The 17,426-nt window shown below is 36.8% G+C and overlaps 1 protein-coding gene across 1 annotated transcript in view; it reads right to left on the reverse strand.

Moving 5' to 3' along the window:
• Nucleotides 1-17,426, reverse strand: part of LOC136843857 (cell adhesion molecule 3-like) — a 565,859-nt gene that overhangs the window by 347,764 nt on the left and 200,669 nt on the right. Inside the window, exon 2 of the mRNA XM_067112697.1 lies at nucleotides 11,079-11,172. Within this exon, the coding sequence (XP_066968798.1) occupies nucleotides 11,079-11,127 (49 nt within the window). The 5' untranslated portion in view covers nucleotides 11,128-11,172. The remainder of the gene's footprint in view (nucleotides 1-11,078; nucleotides 11,173-17,426) is intronic.

Consider the following 17,426-nt stretch of genomic DNA (forward strand, 5'->3'; position numbering starts at 1 on the left):
ATATGTCTGTGTGAGTGTTTATGTGTGTGTGCTTGTGTGTCTATTTATTCCAAAGAGGAATTTACACAGGCGTACTTAAGAAAAAGACAAATGCAATGAATAGGTGATGATGGAAAATCAAGTTGACAGATGTCATTACGAGAGAAAGGGTGTCTACCGCTCTATTTGATCACAGTTTGGCTGCAGCAAAACTTAACGTACATGCAAGTTTGAATTGTAGAGAAAAGAATAAAATGTGACTGTGAATGTAATTAAGACTGGGGTCTGCTACGGAGGTAATGAGGAGAACGTATAGGGCGGAATAGGTGATATATGAGCTACGACGAAAGAAGTGGCGGTGAAAGGGTTACCTGAGGAGATTGTAATTTTCATGAGAGGGATCGTAGGGATAGCGTGGAGTGTACATCTGGATAGGAGGGTAGGAAGTCGGAATAAAGGGGGGGAGGGAGGGGTAATAAAAGAGGGAAGAAAATGAGAATAAAGAAAGGGCAGGAGGTGCGAGACAAGAAGGGTAGGAAGTGGGAATAAAGAACGGTATAAAGTGGGAATAAAGGAATGTAGGAAGTGGGAATGAAGAAGGATAGGAAGCTGGAGTACAAGGGCATAGAAAGCAGGAATAAAGGATGATGGGAAGCTGGACTAAAAGAGGGTAGGAAATGGGTATAAAGAAGGATAGGAAGTGGGTATAAACAAGAGTAGGAAGCTGGAATAAAGGAGGGTAGGAGTAGCAATAAAGGAGGGCAGGAAGTGGTAATAATAGTGGGAAGGAAATAGGGATAAAAAGGGCAGGAGGTGGGAAGCAAGGAGGGTAGGAAGTAGGAATAAGAAGGGTAGAAAATAGAAAAAAGGAGGGTAGGAAGTGCGAATAATGAGGGCTAGGAAGCTGGGATTAAAAGCAGGTAGGAAGTGGGAATGAAGGTGGGAAGAAAGTGGGAGTAAAGGAGGCTAGGAAGCTGGAATAAAGGGGGTAGTCAGCTGGAATAAAGGGGTAAGGAAGTGGGAATAAAGGAGGGTAGAAAGTGGGAATAAGGCAGGGTAGGAAGTGGGAATAAAGAAGGTTAGGAAGTGGGAATAAGGGAGGGTAAAGTGGGGAATAAAGGAGGGTAGAAAGTGGGCATAAAGGAGGGTATGAAGTGGGAATAAAGGATGGTAAAGTGGGAATAAAGAAGGGTAAAGTGGGAATAAAGGAGGGTAGGAAGAAGGAAAGAAGAAGAGTAAGAAATGGGAATAAAGGAGATTAGGATATGGGAATACAGGAGTGTAGGAAGCTGGAATAACGGAAAGGAGGAAGTGGGAGTAAAGGAAGGTAGGAAGTGGAAATAAAGAAGGGCAGGAAGTGGGAATAAAGGAGGGTAAGAAGTGGGAATTAAGGAGGGTAGGAAGTGTGCATAAAAGCAGGAAGTAGGAATAAAGGAGGGTAAGAAGTGGGAATTAAGGAGGGTAGGAAGTGTGCATAAAAGCAGGTAGGAAGTAGGAATAAAGGAGGGTATGGAGCTAGAATAAACGGGGATAGGAAAGGGGAATAAATGATTGCAGGAATCTGGAATAAAGGAGGGTAGGAAGAGGGAATAAAGGAGGGTAAGAAATAGGAATAAAGTAGGGTAGGAATCTGCAATAAAAGAGGGTAGGAAACAGGAATAAAGAAGGGTAGGAAGTGGGATAGAGGAAGATAGGAGCCGTAATAAGGGAGGGCAGGAAGTAGGAATAAAGGAGGGCAGGAAATGGGAATAGAAACAATAAGGAGATTCTGTGAAGTGCAGTTGCATGCAAGGTATACGGCTGAATGGAAAGGCTCGTCAAAAGAGAAATGAGGAAGAAAAGAGAAGGCAAGTGATAAAAATGGAGGAGAAGTTGAGAAACAACTGTAAGAAAACAGAAAGTTTATTGACGATAGAAATGAAGGACCAGTTACTTTTGCTCCATTCAGCTACAACAAAAATGGAGTAAACAGCTTCATACACAATAAAGCGACATCAACATGAGATCCTGAAGTCAGATGGTAAGGAAAGGAAGATGACGTATAACTACTAGAATTATCTGCATGTGAGTCAGGTAAGACTAACGAAAAGAAAAATTGTTTAAGAAAGACCATATCTCTGAGAGACACCAACAAAATAAATTTCAAGGAAGGATTAATCCACATAAGAAGTTTGACTAACAGAAACTTATGCTGACATTTAGAAAGAACCTTTGAGTTGTCAAAAGTATACCCTTAAATCACCGAAGCTGCTGAGAACTGGTGACTTGAAATGGGCAAATTAGGACAGATCACGTGATGATCTTGCATTACAAAGGCCAGATAAAAATATCAAATGTTTTAGTGGGTTATTTTAGCCGCTGTAGAGTCAGAGCGATTGGACGACAGCTGTAGGTATACCGTAGGTGTGGTCACTATGTCCAAAGAAAGTGCCTGCATCTGAAAGACACACTAAATCCACACACACACATGCACACACATATATACAGTATATATACTGTATATATATATATATATATATATATATATATATATATATATATATATATATATATATATATATATATACATATATATATATATATATACACACATATATATATATATATATATATATATATATATATATATATATATATATATATATATATATATATATATATATATATATATATATATATATATATATATATATATATATATATATGACAGAGAGAGAGAGAGAAAGAGAGAGAGGAAAGGGGAATAGGTGCCTAAGAACCTTCCTTCCCCGAATGAAATTAGAAGGAAGGAGGGTAGGCAATCGAGGCGTGTCCTTGTTACCCAAGAGATTGCTTGTTTGCCGCCTTAGATCATACGGAATAGGAAATTACTAGAGGTCCTTAGTCTTTCCTCTTTACCTCTCCCGCTACTGTTTTTATTTTTTTGCCTTTTTGTTTTGCCTTATCCTTTCATCTTGGTTGCTTTCGGAGAATTGAGAGTAAAAGACTACTCTCTCTCTCTCTCTTCCTCGTCCCCTACATTTCTTTCCTATTCCCCCTTCTCTCTCTCTCTCTCTCTCTCTCTCTCTCTCTCTCTCTCTCTCTCTCTCTCTCTCTTCCCATCCCCTACATTTCTTTCCTCCCATCCCCCTTTCTCTTCTCTCTCTCTCTCTCTCTCTCTCTCTCTCTCTCTCTCTCTCTCTCTCTCTCTCTCTCTCTTCCCGTCCCCTACATTTCTTTCCTATTCCCCCTTTCTCTCTCTCTCTCTCTCTCTCTCTCTCTCTCTCTCTCTCTCTCTCTCTCTCTCTCTCTCTCTTCCCGTCCCCCTACATTTCTTTCCTATCCCCCCTCTCTCTCTCTCTCTCTCTCTCTCTTTCTCGTTTTCTGGCATTAGTTAACGCAACAATAAATATCAGATACATTCTGTTCCTCTTTAAGATATCAAGATTATGGCTGCAGAATTCCGCGTTCATTATTCGGGCATCATTGAGAAGAGTCGAATTCCTTGTTCCTCTCAATACCCATCCGTTCCCGTTGCAAGAAATTGCGTCTAATCCCCCAAAAATACCGCAATTTGTTTCAGTAAACTGAATTACCACAACCGTTACATATGCATATTAGCGATATTTATGTGAATCCAATTTAACTTTCTCCTACGCATTTCGCTTTCCTTCATTAAATTCGACAGTTTTACTTTAATTCGTCTCACAGCGTGTTTACAATGGTGCTTTAAGAAATAAAAACGCGCGATGCACATTGGGGATATTATTCTCATTAAGAGAGTGGAAATATTGCATCTTTCTCGATCCGTTTACGAAGGGAGTTATAGAACTGCTGGCTCAGTCCCTTTGCACAAAACTGTTAATGCTGGATAAAGTATATCGGCCCTTGACGAATGAATAATACTGGGGTGAAGCTTAGTGAGTTTATTCATTTGATCGTAGATGGAAACATTTCGAAAATGAGAGAGAAAGAATACTTTTTTCAACAATAGTCGATCTTCTACTGGCGACTTTCATTTCATTTTCGTTTAAGTTTTACCTAAATTGTGGGTATCATCGTAGCCAGGTAATTAATGGCAATACACCGATTTCAAAGATGAATTATGACCATGCCATAGAGAAAATAAACATTGGCGGGAAGAAATAACTAACCTAAAGATAGAATTGTAGCCATAGAAACCAAACCTGCTTCAAGATAAAGAAAACCTAAATATATCTACATATTTATAAAGATATGTTTTTATTCTTAATAATATAAAGATATATCTTTCGTGTGTATAGACTTCCCAGAATAATAACATATTGACTGACGTCTAAAAATACTTAGTTATTTCAAGTAGAAAAATCAGCACAAAACTTGCTTGTGACGTAACTTCTTACCAGAACATTTCTCAAAGAGGAGCGTCGCATAAAGATAATGGAATTTGATTTGCCTTCCGTATACGTATATTTATAGAGAGGCTTATATATATATACATATATATATATATATATATATATATATATATATATATATATATATATATATACATATATATATATATATATATATATATATATATATATATATATATATATATATATATATATATATATATATATATATATATATATATATATATATATATATTACTTTTGTGTTTCTCAACCTCGAACTCTCACGTCCTCTTTTTCATTTCCTGACTATTGTTTCCGCTAATTATTTCTCTCTCTCTCTCTCTCTCTCTCTCTCTCTCTCTCTCTCTCTCTCTCTCTCTCTCTCTCTAAATTTCTTCATGATCCCACCACTCATTTCCTTCAAATACCCCTTATTTTTTTCTATTCCTTCTGTAATTTTTTCCACACGTTTCAATTTAACACTTTCATTTCCTTATACTTGAATCTTCTCTTTTGGCGTGATTTCCACTTTGTCTGTTTTTTTTTTGCGATTTTTTTTGGGGGGGAGGGTATCGTACAATTCTTTTTTTATATATACTTTGTTCTCTTATTTATCTTTTGTATTTGATCGACTTATTATCCTGTTGTCGTGGCGATTTCATTTCCAGTCATTCGCACTCTGCTTATTTCTTTGTCATTTCCTTTCAATAATCATTTCGTTCATTTCACAGTCATTCTCAACGCGAATTTTTTTGCAATATTGACACATCTCTTCCCCGTATCTTTTTATTAATTCATAATATACGTTACATTGCGTTGCATTTTTATGTCGCCGATATAGCGTCTGGGGATCTAATAATCTGTGCTTATTATTCACTGAATACAGTTTTTGTCACATCTAAAGACCAATCACTTCTAGCGTAAGCTTTCGCTTAGTAAAATTCCCTCGGGCCAATGAATAGAAAACAAAGGCTAGGGAAGAGAAGAATATGAAAACCTAGAAGCAAAATATGAATCTGATATGAAATATAAATCTTAACCGATTTTTTGTATCTCCCGTAAACTTCAAATCATCTGCGTAACATATCAATAGACAATGCTTTTTAATCATTCTGTGTTTATACCCCTTGCCATTGAAGAGCATCTAATTATGCTTTATGTATATTGACACAGTCAAGAAATATATATATATATATATATATATATATATATATATATATATATATATATATATATATATATATATATATATATATATATATATATATATATATAAATATGAGGAATCTCTTGTTCAAAAACTTTTTACGCTAACTATGTGTCTCTGTTGATGAACATAATGAGAATCTGTTCCAACTAACCGTGCTTTGTCATGTACAATAATATACATCTCCTTTGTTTCGTTTGTTAAAAAAAAATACTCCCAACACATGATGGCAATTTTATTTCTTGATAAATGCATGCTTAGTCCGAATCACTTCAGCTAGAAAATAATTGCAGCTAGTATAATGTTCGCATGAAAATTTATACAGCGAACAAAGAAAACTTTTACGCGGTTATTGAAATTTATATCCGCGTTGATGAATGCATTTCATACGAAAAACTCTTTTTGCAGCAACCAGCAATATTTCAGTTGTTCAAATTAACTAAAATAATGCTCGCGTTATTTGATTACGCGTTCATTATGAGCCGATGTTTCGAGAGATGAAACGAGCGAAAGAGACGCCATCACTTAGGTCTTTGAGTTGACGATGGATTGGCTTGTTTAATATTTAAAAAAAAAAAAAAAAAAAAAACTTTTTTTCACAGAGATGAAAATCAAGTCTCTCTCCCCGCATTGAAAAACAATATCAATGACAAAATATGCCGAGGTAAAAATCCGGGCAAATGAAAGTGCCGAGCCCAGCAATGGATGAAATAAAACGCAGCTATAAAAACTAAAGGCACCGAATCCATACAGGCTATATGGCCCGCCATACCGCATACCACGATTATTTTTTTATTCCGTAATATGATATAGTGATGTGATATATTGGGTGATAGCAACTCATATTTCCTCGTATTACGACAAAGCTGTGCTACGTGTCGGCATCTGGTGTGCATAATATAGTCTCGTGTCGTGGAGAAGGAGGTTCTCTCTCTCTCTCTCTCTCTCTCTCTCTCTCTCTCTGGATATCTGGCGTCTTTAGTACTGGTGTGGAGGTGGGCCGGGGCTATGGGGGTTCATCGTTAAACCTGTTAAAAATGGTAATATAAATAATTTAAACAAATAATCCAAGGAGACAAATCCCCTCTCTCAAATTTGAACGTGACAATTTCGATACAAATAATTCATGAGTTAGTGAAATTAGAAAGTAAAGAATTAATAGAGAAATTTGTAATTTGTCAAAAAAAAAAAAATAGTCGAATATCATTTACATTTATTAACGTCAAAGTAATAAAAAGGAGAAGGGTCATCAAGAATTTACATCAAGAATTTACGACCGAACGATTACGGGGCGCCTTGAATAGGTGTCCAGAAAAGCCTTCAATTTCAGAAAACCACAAGAATGACCGAAATTTATCTAACTGCGGCGATCCAGTCTTAAACTGGTGGTCCATCCAGACTTTCCCAGGTAATATCTATTGCAGTTATCATGTACTGTTTATATGGGGTGATGGTTTCATGTAAGACTATCTAAATTCAGTGAACCATTTCTTTTTATGTAATGTTCCACGTATATATTGTTTTTTTAAGTAGAAGTCATTTACAGTAGATTGCTCCTATTTTATATTCCAAGAAGTGCAGACAAGTACATCAATCGAAAATACATGTTACCTCTACAGGTCTATAAGCAGAAAGTAATCCAAATTCAGAGTTGGAAAGCTGGCTGTATAGGAGAGGTGCTGACTTTTCTACTAAGGATAACTCTGCCTCATAATGTTCACTCTATCAACTGAACTCTATTTTCCCAATGCACGCACAGTTGCTCCTACCATGAAGGAAATAAAATTGTGTGCACTTGTTTGTCTAATGGTACATTGATGTTTTTCATCGTCATAAACAGTACATTTAGCAGTAATGCTATATTCTGAGAAATCGATGACAATTCACCTGTCATTAGCCTATCGTTTTTCCTTAGTGACGAAAACGGGATCTTTTTCCCTGGAAAGGGACTTTTCAATTTTATCATAAATTTCATACGTGGCGCTACGGAAAGCTTTGTCTTATTATTCAGGTAGTGTAAATTAAACGAGTGAATAATGATCGCTTCACGAAAATTCAGTCTCCAATCAAACACCCTTCTTAAGAAGCCGTAAGGAATATTTTCACCCGACTGCCCAAAGATAATAAACAAACCTCTCGGTGATCTTCCCTGTAAGGGCACACACGAACAGATAAAAGAACGGAGATCATCTGTTGTGATACAATAACGGAGCTGTTTTGCTTAAGTTTATACGGTCATGCACGGGTGCATGTACGAATTTCATTTAGAAGAGTGCTCTCTCTCTCTCTCTCTCTCTCTCTCTCTCTCTCTCTCTCTCTCTCTCTCTCTCTCTCTCTCCGTGCAAGAAGACAAAGCTTTCATTCTTGCCTCGCAAATGCGAAAGTAATTATATTTTGTGCAAATAAGCAAGCGCATGCCGGAGTTTTGTACCTTGATTTCTTTGTAAAAATATCTCTCACTCCTGCATAATTCCTCTCATGACTTTCCCACAAAGATTACGGGATATCATGCAAGGTTTTTTTTTTATTTGTATTCTTTCCTTTTTTTTTTTTTTTTGTGAGGGGATAGGTATAGGTGGGGATGCAGGTGGCGGGGAAGGGGAGGGGGGTGTGAGGGCTCACTTCGCATGCGACCAGGCCACATACGGAGAAAAGTTTGTCTGAGAAATCAAGACTTTAAGAAAAAAGAAAAGTAGGAGAACGGAGAGTGAGGAGGAGAAGTGTAAGGAACAGCATGCATACAGAGTAAAAGCTCGAGCGAGAAACCAAAAATGAGAATAAGGAAAGGGTGAGAAGGAGAAGAAGAAGTAGATAGAGAATGACAAGACCCACAAAAACAAAAACAAAAAAGTAAAGCTAAAAGAGAGAGCTAAGAGAGAGAGAGAGAGAGAGAGAGAGAGAGAGAGAGAGAGAGAGAGAGGGCAGTGAAGGAGAGGAGGCGAAAACTAAACCCTGATATTAACAGTTTCCTTCCTTAATCTTATCAACTTTATTGCTATCATGGTACGTTGGTTACTTGTTCTATTATTTACTCCCCTTTATAGTCGCCTCTCCCCAGCGTTATTCATCATTCACTTTTCATCCCCTCCTCCTTTAAGTCTTCCTTATTCCCCTTTTACCGCTTGTCACTGCTATAATAATATTGCATTGTAAAATTGTAACTGGATCTCTGAATAATTCCTAATATTATCACTTATTCTGCAATGCCTCTCTCTCTCTCTCTCTCTCTCTCTCTCTCTCTCTCTCTCTCTCTCTCTCTCTCTCTCTTACGCAACACATCGTACAAACTTAATATGAATATTTATACCAACAGATGGTATTTTCCATTTGAAAAATACATGATATTTGGAAAAACTAGAATCCAGAGAGAAACATGATAAAAGATTTGATCTCAAACTGAAACTTGGGCGAGAATTTATTCAAATTTCCCCATTTTAGATACATAGCTCTTTAAGGAGCTCATTATTATATTTTTTAGCGGAAGAGCTTTATTGGAAATTGCGAACGAAGGCAATGGAACCTCGTCGAAATCGCCCCCGACGAATACACCACAACCAAACAAACAGAATGTAAGGGGGACGTGTTCTTCCCATCGCATTATGTAACCCTTCGCATCCTGCCTCTCCTTCTTCCTTCCTCCCACACAAAATCTACATATTAACGACCCTGGCGAGTTTAAAACGCCCCATCGTTTCAGGGACTTCATAAAAAAAAGGGTGGGGGAAGGGGCTAGGGGTTGTGGGCGGGAGAGGTGGGGTGGGGAGGCGAGGGGAAACCATATATCAATATGACCCTACGGGCTCTGACTCACATATTCTCTTTTATGCTTTGCCGCCTCTTCCATAGGCGCTTTTTCCAGGCTCGAATTCCGCCAGGCCGCCCTTCGTAGGATATTTGACATTTTCAAAGTGCGTCGATTTTCCGTTCATTTCCATGGAAATAATGGGCGTTTTTGCCTTCCCTCCCCCCCGTTCTGTTTCTTCCGTGCGTCTCTCGACGGCACCTCTGCCTGATTAGGGGCGTGCAAGCAGCTTGTTTTAATTTTTTTATTTATTTAATTTTGTTTGAAAAATACAAAACAAGGAGAAAGTCAGGAAAAAGCGTGTCTGAAAATTATATATATATATATATATATATATATATATATATATATATATATATATATATATATATATATATATATATACTGTACATGTGTGTCTATAAATATGTAAAGCGTGTATGAAACATTTTGTGAGGGTTATTATGAACATGCATGATGGCACATCTTGTAAAGTGAAGGTTGATGGTTGTTTGAGTGATCCATTTGAAGTTAAGTCTGGCGTGATTCAGGGTGGCACTCTGTCTCCTATGTTGCATGTATTGGTCGTAGATTACGTTATGGGGAGGTTTAAAGAGAAACGGATGCAGGTATACTCTGGGGAGAAAATGGGAAATTTCTTGACTTAGATTATACTGATGATATATTTTTGTTCTGCGTGGGACCAGAAAAGGTGCAGAGATTGTTGGATTGTCTAATGAGTGAAGGTCGGAAGGTTGGTTTGGTTATTAATAGTGGGAAAACTGAAATCATGAATATGAATACTGAAAATGCACAGGATTGTCTAATTGAAGGCATGGTTGGAAAGCAAGTGGATAAGTTTAAATATTTGGGTACTTATTTAGATAAGGATGGTTCTCTGAGCACAGAATTTATGGAAAGATTAAAAAAGGCTCATCAGGCAATGGGAATGCTTAAAAATATTTAGAATAATAGCAATTTTTCTATGCATACAAAAATCAAAATTTATAAGGTAATGGTTAGGAGTATTTTTACTTATGGACAAGTCATGGTACAGTACAATGACTTCGGATAATAAATTCTTAGCATTTGAAAATAAGGCCCTCAGAAGAATATCAGAAATTAATTGGAGGGATAGGATATCAAATAGTAGAATTAGAGAAGTAACGGGGGTGCAGCCGGTCGATGAGTATGTTAGATTCTCATGCTGGAAGTGGATAGGCGAAGTGTACAGAAGACAGGAACGGTACGAGATACACCAGGGTGGGTTGCCAAGAAGAGGTAGAGGTAGGCCAAAGGAGACGTGGTTGAGGACAATGAGGCTGGAACGGGAGATGAGTGTTGGGGAGATCTGGAGGAGTTAGCACAGGACAGAATGAGGTGGCGTGAGTTCATCGAGGCCCTATGCATCCCCGTGGGTCCCACAGGAAATATATATATATATATATATATATATATATATATATATATATATATATATATATATATATATATATATATATATATATATATGCATATGTATTTAAGGAGAGAGAGAGAGACAGAGAGAGAGAGAACGATTTAAATAAATCACAAATATTCTAAGGAAAACACAGCTATGATACGTATATTCGTACAGATCACACATTATAAAAACCTGCCTTTGTTGCAGAGGCCCAAACAACCAAGCCTTACCTAGCAGTATTCTTCTTCGTCTTGCAGGGAATCTATCAATTGCAACTGTACAGACTAATCCTCCAGACGACTAACTTACCTGGTGCTGAGAGCAGCAAGACAAAGAACGAGCACACCAGAACCAGCATCTTGCTGTCTCGCTTGGCTTGAAGGCTGCTCGATTACGGTGACATCTGTGGGAGAAGGGGCGAACTATGTTACTGAGTGCTCTGAGATGCAGTGGAACAGAAGACAAAGGGTTAATCAAAATCTAATGTCGTTTGTTTTTTGCAGTTTTAGTGTAGTCGTAATCGAGGATAACTTTAGGAGAAAAAAGACATAGACGAATTATCCAGACACCTTTGCGAGATTCGTAGTTTACTGACAGAAGAATTGAAGTAAATTTGTTTTTAAATAAAAGAAGTATCCTAAAACACAGTAAAAGTCCAGAAGACCAATAATGAATTTCGTAATGTGAGGTGAGGTACTGATGTACACAGGACGTAATGACTATCAGCTTACATTTCAGATTTTTGAACTTCCTAAAGGCGTCTTATATTGTTCTTATTATATTCCCCAGTGAAATGTAAATGGGTTTCTTTTCCAATTAGAATTAAATGTTGGTGCAGCAGAAATGTGAATAAGTTATGTTATATTTGCTAAACAGTTTCAGTTAATGCAATAGCAAGCCATCAGAATTACCATTGTCATATATTCAACTGACTTTTGTTTTACCTATTCCGGAAGGCCAAAGATCTGGGGAGAACGATAAATGTAAAATATATGACCGATTTTACACCTGACATAATGCGCAAATGTCCATGGTACAAACGTTACTCCCAAACAACATGTATAACTATCAACAGTGACTCTGACATATTGTGATTTTGATCACTGGGATAAGAGAAGGTGGTAACCTTTCATCTCAAAATTTTCACACTGAACGAGAATATTCTGAATTATGAAACAGTTTACATTTTGTAATATTTCATTCATGTGTTGTTTTATTTTTTTGTTTTCGTTCATGAATAAAACGGTTTGGAAAACCAGGGAAACACGAAAGAAAAGCGGGTTGAAGCAAATCAGATCCTGTTCACAACTTAATCTGTTGACGAAACACATTAAGATAATATCCCGAATTGAGGACATCATAACAAGATGAGAATCATGGATTACACGCATCTTGTCCGAACCCTCCCGAGCTGAGAGAACACGAATCGCATTTGTACATTAAATCATCTATTTTCTCGAATTTCCTGTCCTCCTTCTTCTACTTCTTCCTCTTCTTCTTCTTCTTCTTCTTCTTCTTCTTCTTCTTCTTCTTTAGGGGCGTGAACGGGAATGATAAACAGCAAGTCGCCCGGTGCTTCCATTGACGTCCTTCTCCCGTTCTTCCCCATTTGTACAGAAGAGAAAATTCTTCCGAGACTCGTCTTTTTCTTCATTGTATTCCCATTGATCACGTGTTGCAATTTTATATCCTTCGTTGGTCGTAAATCATCCCTTTGTGGTACCCGAGGGTGTTCTAATAATTCATCCCTCAGTGTCCTTCACCAAACACATACATACACACACACTCACACAAATACACACGCGGCGACGCACATCAACGCACACGGCTACACACGAAGATGTTGGCAACTCTGTCATTCTTTGAAGTAAATTTGTTTTTCCACGCGTGAAAGACATAATTTGCCTTCCCTCTTCTGAAATATATGCGCAGAAGTCTCCTGCTCCCTGGGATATAAAGTTTGAGAATCTATTCGATTTTAAGCCTCGCGTTATTCTCTCTCTCTCTCTCTCTCTCTCTCTCTCTCTCTCTCTCTCTCTCTCTCTCTCTCTCTCTCTCTCTCTCTTTAAATGGACTTCGTGATTATTTTATTGCCTATATCACCTGTTTCGCAGGTAAGATGGTCCACATTGCACCAACTAAAAAATTGCGAATTTCATCACCTTGATATTCTGTTTCACAGATTTCCAGCTTTGTGTTATTATATATATATATGTTATTATATATATATATATATATATATATATATATATATATATATATATATATATATATATATATATATATATAATATATATATATATATATATATATATATATATATATATATATATATATATATATATATATATATACAGTATATATATACACACACACACACACACATATATATATATATATAAATTTCTGACTCGCATCAAGATCGAACCCAGGTCTTTCAACTGAAAGGTAAGGGCGCTGCCCACCAGGCCATGCAAGTCACAAAAGAACCTGAGGGCAACTGCACCCAAGGAATTACCTGGGCAAGCTAAATGATTGCATACCAGCGTGTTCCCGACTCAGCGATGACCCAGTTGACAGCATTTCATTCGAATTATCCCTTCTGAGTGAATAAGATAGAAATAATCAACACACAATCTGATGTGAGTCAGAAATTTATTTCTGTTCCACACGTGATTGTGTGTTGATTATTTCTATATATACAGTACATAGATACATATATATGTATATATATGTATTTATGTATATATATGTTATATACATAATATTAATATGTGCCACATGCTTAGGCTATTTCGTGGGCTGGATGAAATACGCTCTGCTGCCTCTCAAATTTTGCATATTTTATCATCTACACTTTATTTCATCAGAGAGAAAATCACATCATAAATAAAAGATTTCCTTCATTCCATTCATTCAATAAAAAAGCCACTATTCTCGCAGCCACATAACGTTTTCCACTCTTTGAATATGCATGTCCTTTCACTTTCTTTTGCCTAGAACTCAGGCAAAACGTAACGAGAGAGAGAGAGAGAGAGAGAGAGAGAGAGAGAGAGAAATAGGGCAGGGTATCAAAAGGGCAGAGAAGCAGATTGCCGTTCAGTAAAAATGAGAGAGAGAGAGAGAGAGAGAGAGAGAGAGAGAGAGAGAGAGAGAGAGAGAGAGAGAGAGAGAGAGCTAGTGCAAGGTATCAAGCAGAAGGAGAAGCAATGCCATTTAGTAAAAATGAGAGAGAAATAGGGCAGGGTATCAAACGGGCAGAGAAGCAGACGCCATTAAGTAAAAATGAGAGAGAGAGAGAGAGAGAGAGAGAGAGCTCGTGCAAGGTATCAAACAGAAGCAGAAGCAATGCCATTTGGTAAAAATGAGAGAGAGAGAAATAGGGCAGGGTATCAAAAGGGCAGAGAAGCAGACTACCATTCAGTAAAAATGAGAGAGAGAGAGAGAGAGAGAGAGAGAGAGAGAGAGAGAGAGAGAGAGAGCTCGTGCAAGGTATCAAACGGGCAGAAATGCCATTTAAAAATGACTGCCATTAAGTAAAAATGAGAAGCAGACGCCAGAAAATGAGAGAGAGAGAGAGAGAGAGAGAGAGAGAGAGAGAGAGAGAGAGAGCTCGTGCAAGGTATCAAACAGAAGCAGAAGCAGAAAAAATGAGAGAGAGAAAATAGGGCAGGGTATCAAAGGGCAGAGGAGCAGACTACCATTCAGTAAAAATGAGAGAGAGAGAGAGAGAGAGAGAGAGAGAGAGAGAGAGAGAGAGAGAGAGAGAGAGAACTCGCGCACGGTATCAAACGGGCAGAGAAACAGACTGCCATTTAGGAAAAATGAGAGAGAGAGAGAGAGAGAGAGAGAGAGAGAGAGAGAGAGAGAGAGAGAGAGAGAGAGAGAGAGAAAGTAGTGGTTCATATTTCTTTATTCAGAGGCCCGTCGACGCTTAGCATACAAATGGCGTTCACATATCTAGTGAACCTTCTCCAAACCATAGTTTCTTCCTCGTTTACATATGATATACTTCGCTACTTTCCACTTTGGGACACCGATTCCAGCGAAGTCATATTAGGTTTTCGTTACAATTCCATTGGCTGTCATTCCATCAAAGTATTTGTATATGTAAGTATATGCTTATATATATATATATATATATATATATATATATATATATATATATATATATATATATATATATATATATATATATATATATATATATATATATATATATATATATATATACTGTATATATATATATACTGTATATATATATATATATACAGTATATATATATATATATATATATATATATATATATATATATATATATATATATATATATATATATATATATATATATATATATATATATATATTATACAGTATATTTACTTACAAATATTAAGCCACAAATTTCGTTTAATATCCAGCTTATTATAACCTCGGGAGTAACTTACACCCGAGGGAATTATAAGTGATAGTGCTTCATCACCGGTGGGATTCCAACTGACGCCCGTTCGAATCCCACAGGTGACGAAGCACTTATCACTTTTAATCCCCCTCGGGTGTAAGTTATTTCCGAGGTATAGTGGATTGGATATTAAGCGACATTTGGGACTTAATATCTATCAGTATAAAAAATGGCCACGCGTATGTGATAAATATAAAAGAAATTGATAAATTATCACCTAGAATTATAGAATAATCACCAGGACGTCTTACAGATTCATTTTTCCGTATTTTCTTTCATAGAATAAGTCGCCTGGACTCAAACCTTTATGAATATATTTTTCAAGGTAGTCTTTCCTGTCAACGTGTATCGATACAAAGAATCATGAAGGATATATGTCAGTCTTCATCTTTAAAAAGTAATAAGAAAAAGATTCGTCTCCGAATTCTTTATCAGTTTACGAAAATCATCCCCAAATGTTTTTGTTTATTTACTTTTTATCTGAGTCCCCCTTTAAGAATTGAGAGTAAATCTGGTCCGCTGGTATAGTGGTTAGTGTCGTGGAATGCCACTCAGTTGTCGCGGGTTCGACGTCTCCCCCCGGGCGATGAAAAAACAACTGGCTGTGCACTATGATCAGTAACTCCTGCAGCGTGGGGTCTGCGGTGGGAGGTTGAAACCAACATTCTCAGGAAGCTTGAATTTCAAGTCAATGGTCCCTTTAGTGTGCTTGTCCCATGTGAATAGGTTTCATCTGCTGAAATGTAATAATAAAAATAATAGGTAAAAATTGAGATAACTCGTGTTATCTCCGGGAAAGGAAATGAAGTAATTAACCCTGACGAAGAACTGGCAGTATCCGCTGTAGAATTTCGACTTCCTTCTCCTCACTGAGATACTGAATCTGTTTGCCTTCGATCAGCAGGAGTAAATAACTGCTCTATATAAAGCCCGGAGTTTACACCGTTCCGAGAATTCCTCGAACGAACACATTTTACGAAGAATTACGAGATTTACAAGGGTGAAATATCGCAATGGCTTTCTTTAAAGGTCCGAGGAAGACCGGAATATTGATTGGTCATTAATATTTTAACCCCATCGTGGATTTGTACTTTTGTGTGCATTGTCTCCGCTTTATTTTTCACCTGAGACTTTCGCTGTACTCACTTTCGTAGGATATATTCTAAATTTAGGAACGTTGGCCATAACTGCTGTGACGCCAGTAGAGGGTATTTTATTGTTTTATTATTTTTTTATCATTATTATCATCATTAGTGTAATTATTGAGATTTGCTTTTTTCACTTTTCGTATTTAGCGCTCCAGTCCTGACTTCTGCAACCATCTGAGGTCCCTAGCTGGAATTTAGTTGCGTGCAATCTGTTTCTAACTGTTATCATTTTTAATATTTTGACTGTTATTCTCAGTATTAGTAGTGTCATTTCCATTATCATGATTATTATTTTTGCTACTGCTGCAGCAACTGTGTGGATATTGCCAGTTATTTTTTATAATTTTATTATTATTATTATGTGTATTATAGTGTCTCCATTATATCCCATGTATTGGCCCTGAGCCATGAAATAAAGATATTATTATTAACCAAACAAAAATTCTTTTAGTTTTCTTCTGAAGATGGAAATTATTGTTAACCCAACAAAATTCCTGTGTTCTTCTAAGATGTTTACTTGTAAATATTTACATGTTACTTGAATCTCGAGTACTTTCAGGTCCTAACCGTGACCCTTTTTGCAGGAAACGTGAAGGTGGTCAGGCTGGTTCAAGGCCCAGCAATCTTCTGAACCAGCCTGACCACCTTCACATCTATTGAAAAAGGGTCACAGTTAGGACCTGAAAGTACCCGAGATTCAAGTAACATGTAAATATTTACAAGTAAACAAGTTATACACAGGAATCTTGTGGGTTTCTCTTTCCATTATTATTATTATTATTATTATTATTATTATTATTATTATTATTATTATTATTATTATTATTATTATTATTATTGCCGACTACATTGTTTTTCGAATCTCTCAGTAACGAATAGGATTCAGTCAAAAAAATTATGATATCTTCAGTATAGAGAATACAGAGATACTGAGTATGGAGACAATTCTTCAAAGTAAAATAAACGATATATGTTAGCAAAGGACGAAAATAACGGCCAATGCTCATCATGTTAAAAAATAAAAACGATCTCTGTAGAATGAGGGTG

Source organism: Macrobrachium rosenbergii, chromosome 12 (genome assembly GCF_040412425.1).
Source record: "Macrobrachium rosenbergii isolate ZJJX-2024 chromosome 12, ASM4041242v1, whole genome shotgun sequence".
NCBI lineage: Eukaryota > Metazoa > Arthropoda > Malacostraca > Decapoda > Palaemonidae > Macrobrachium > Macrobrachium rosenbergii.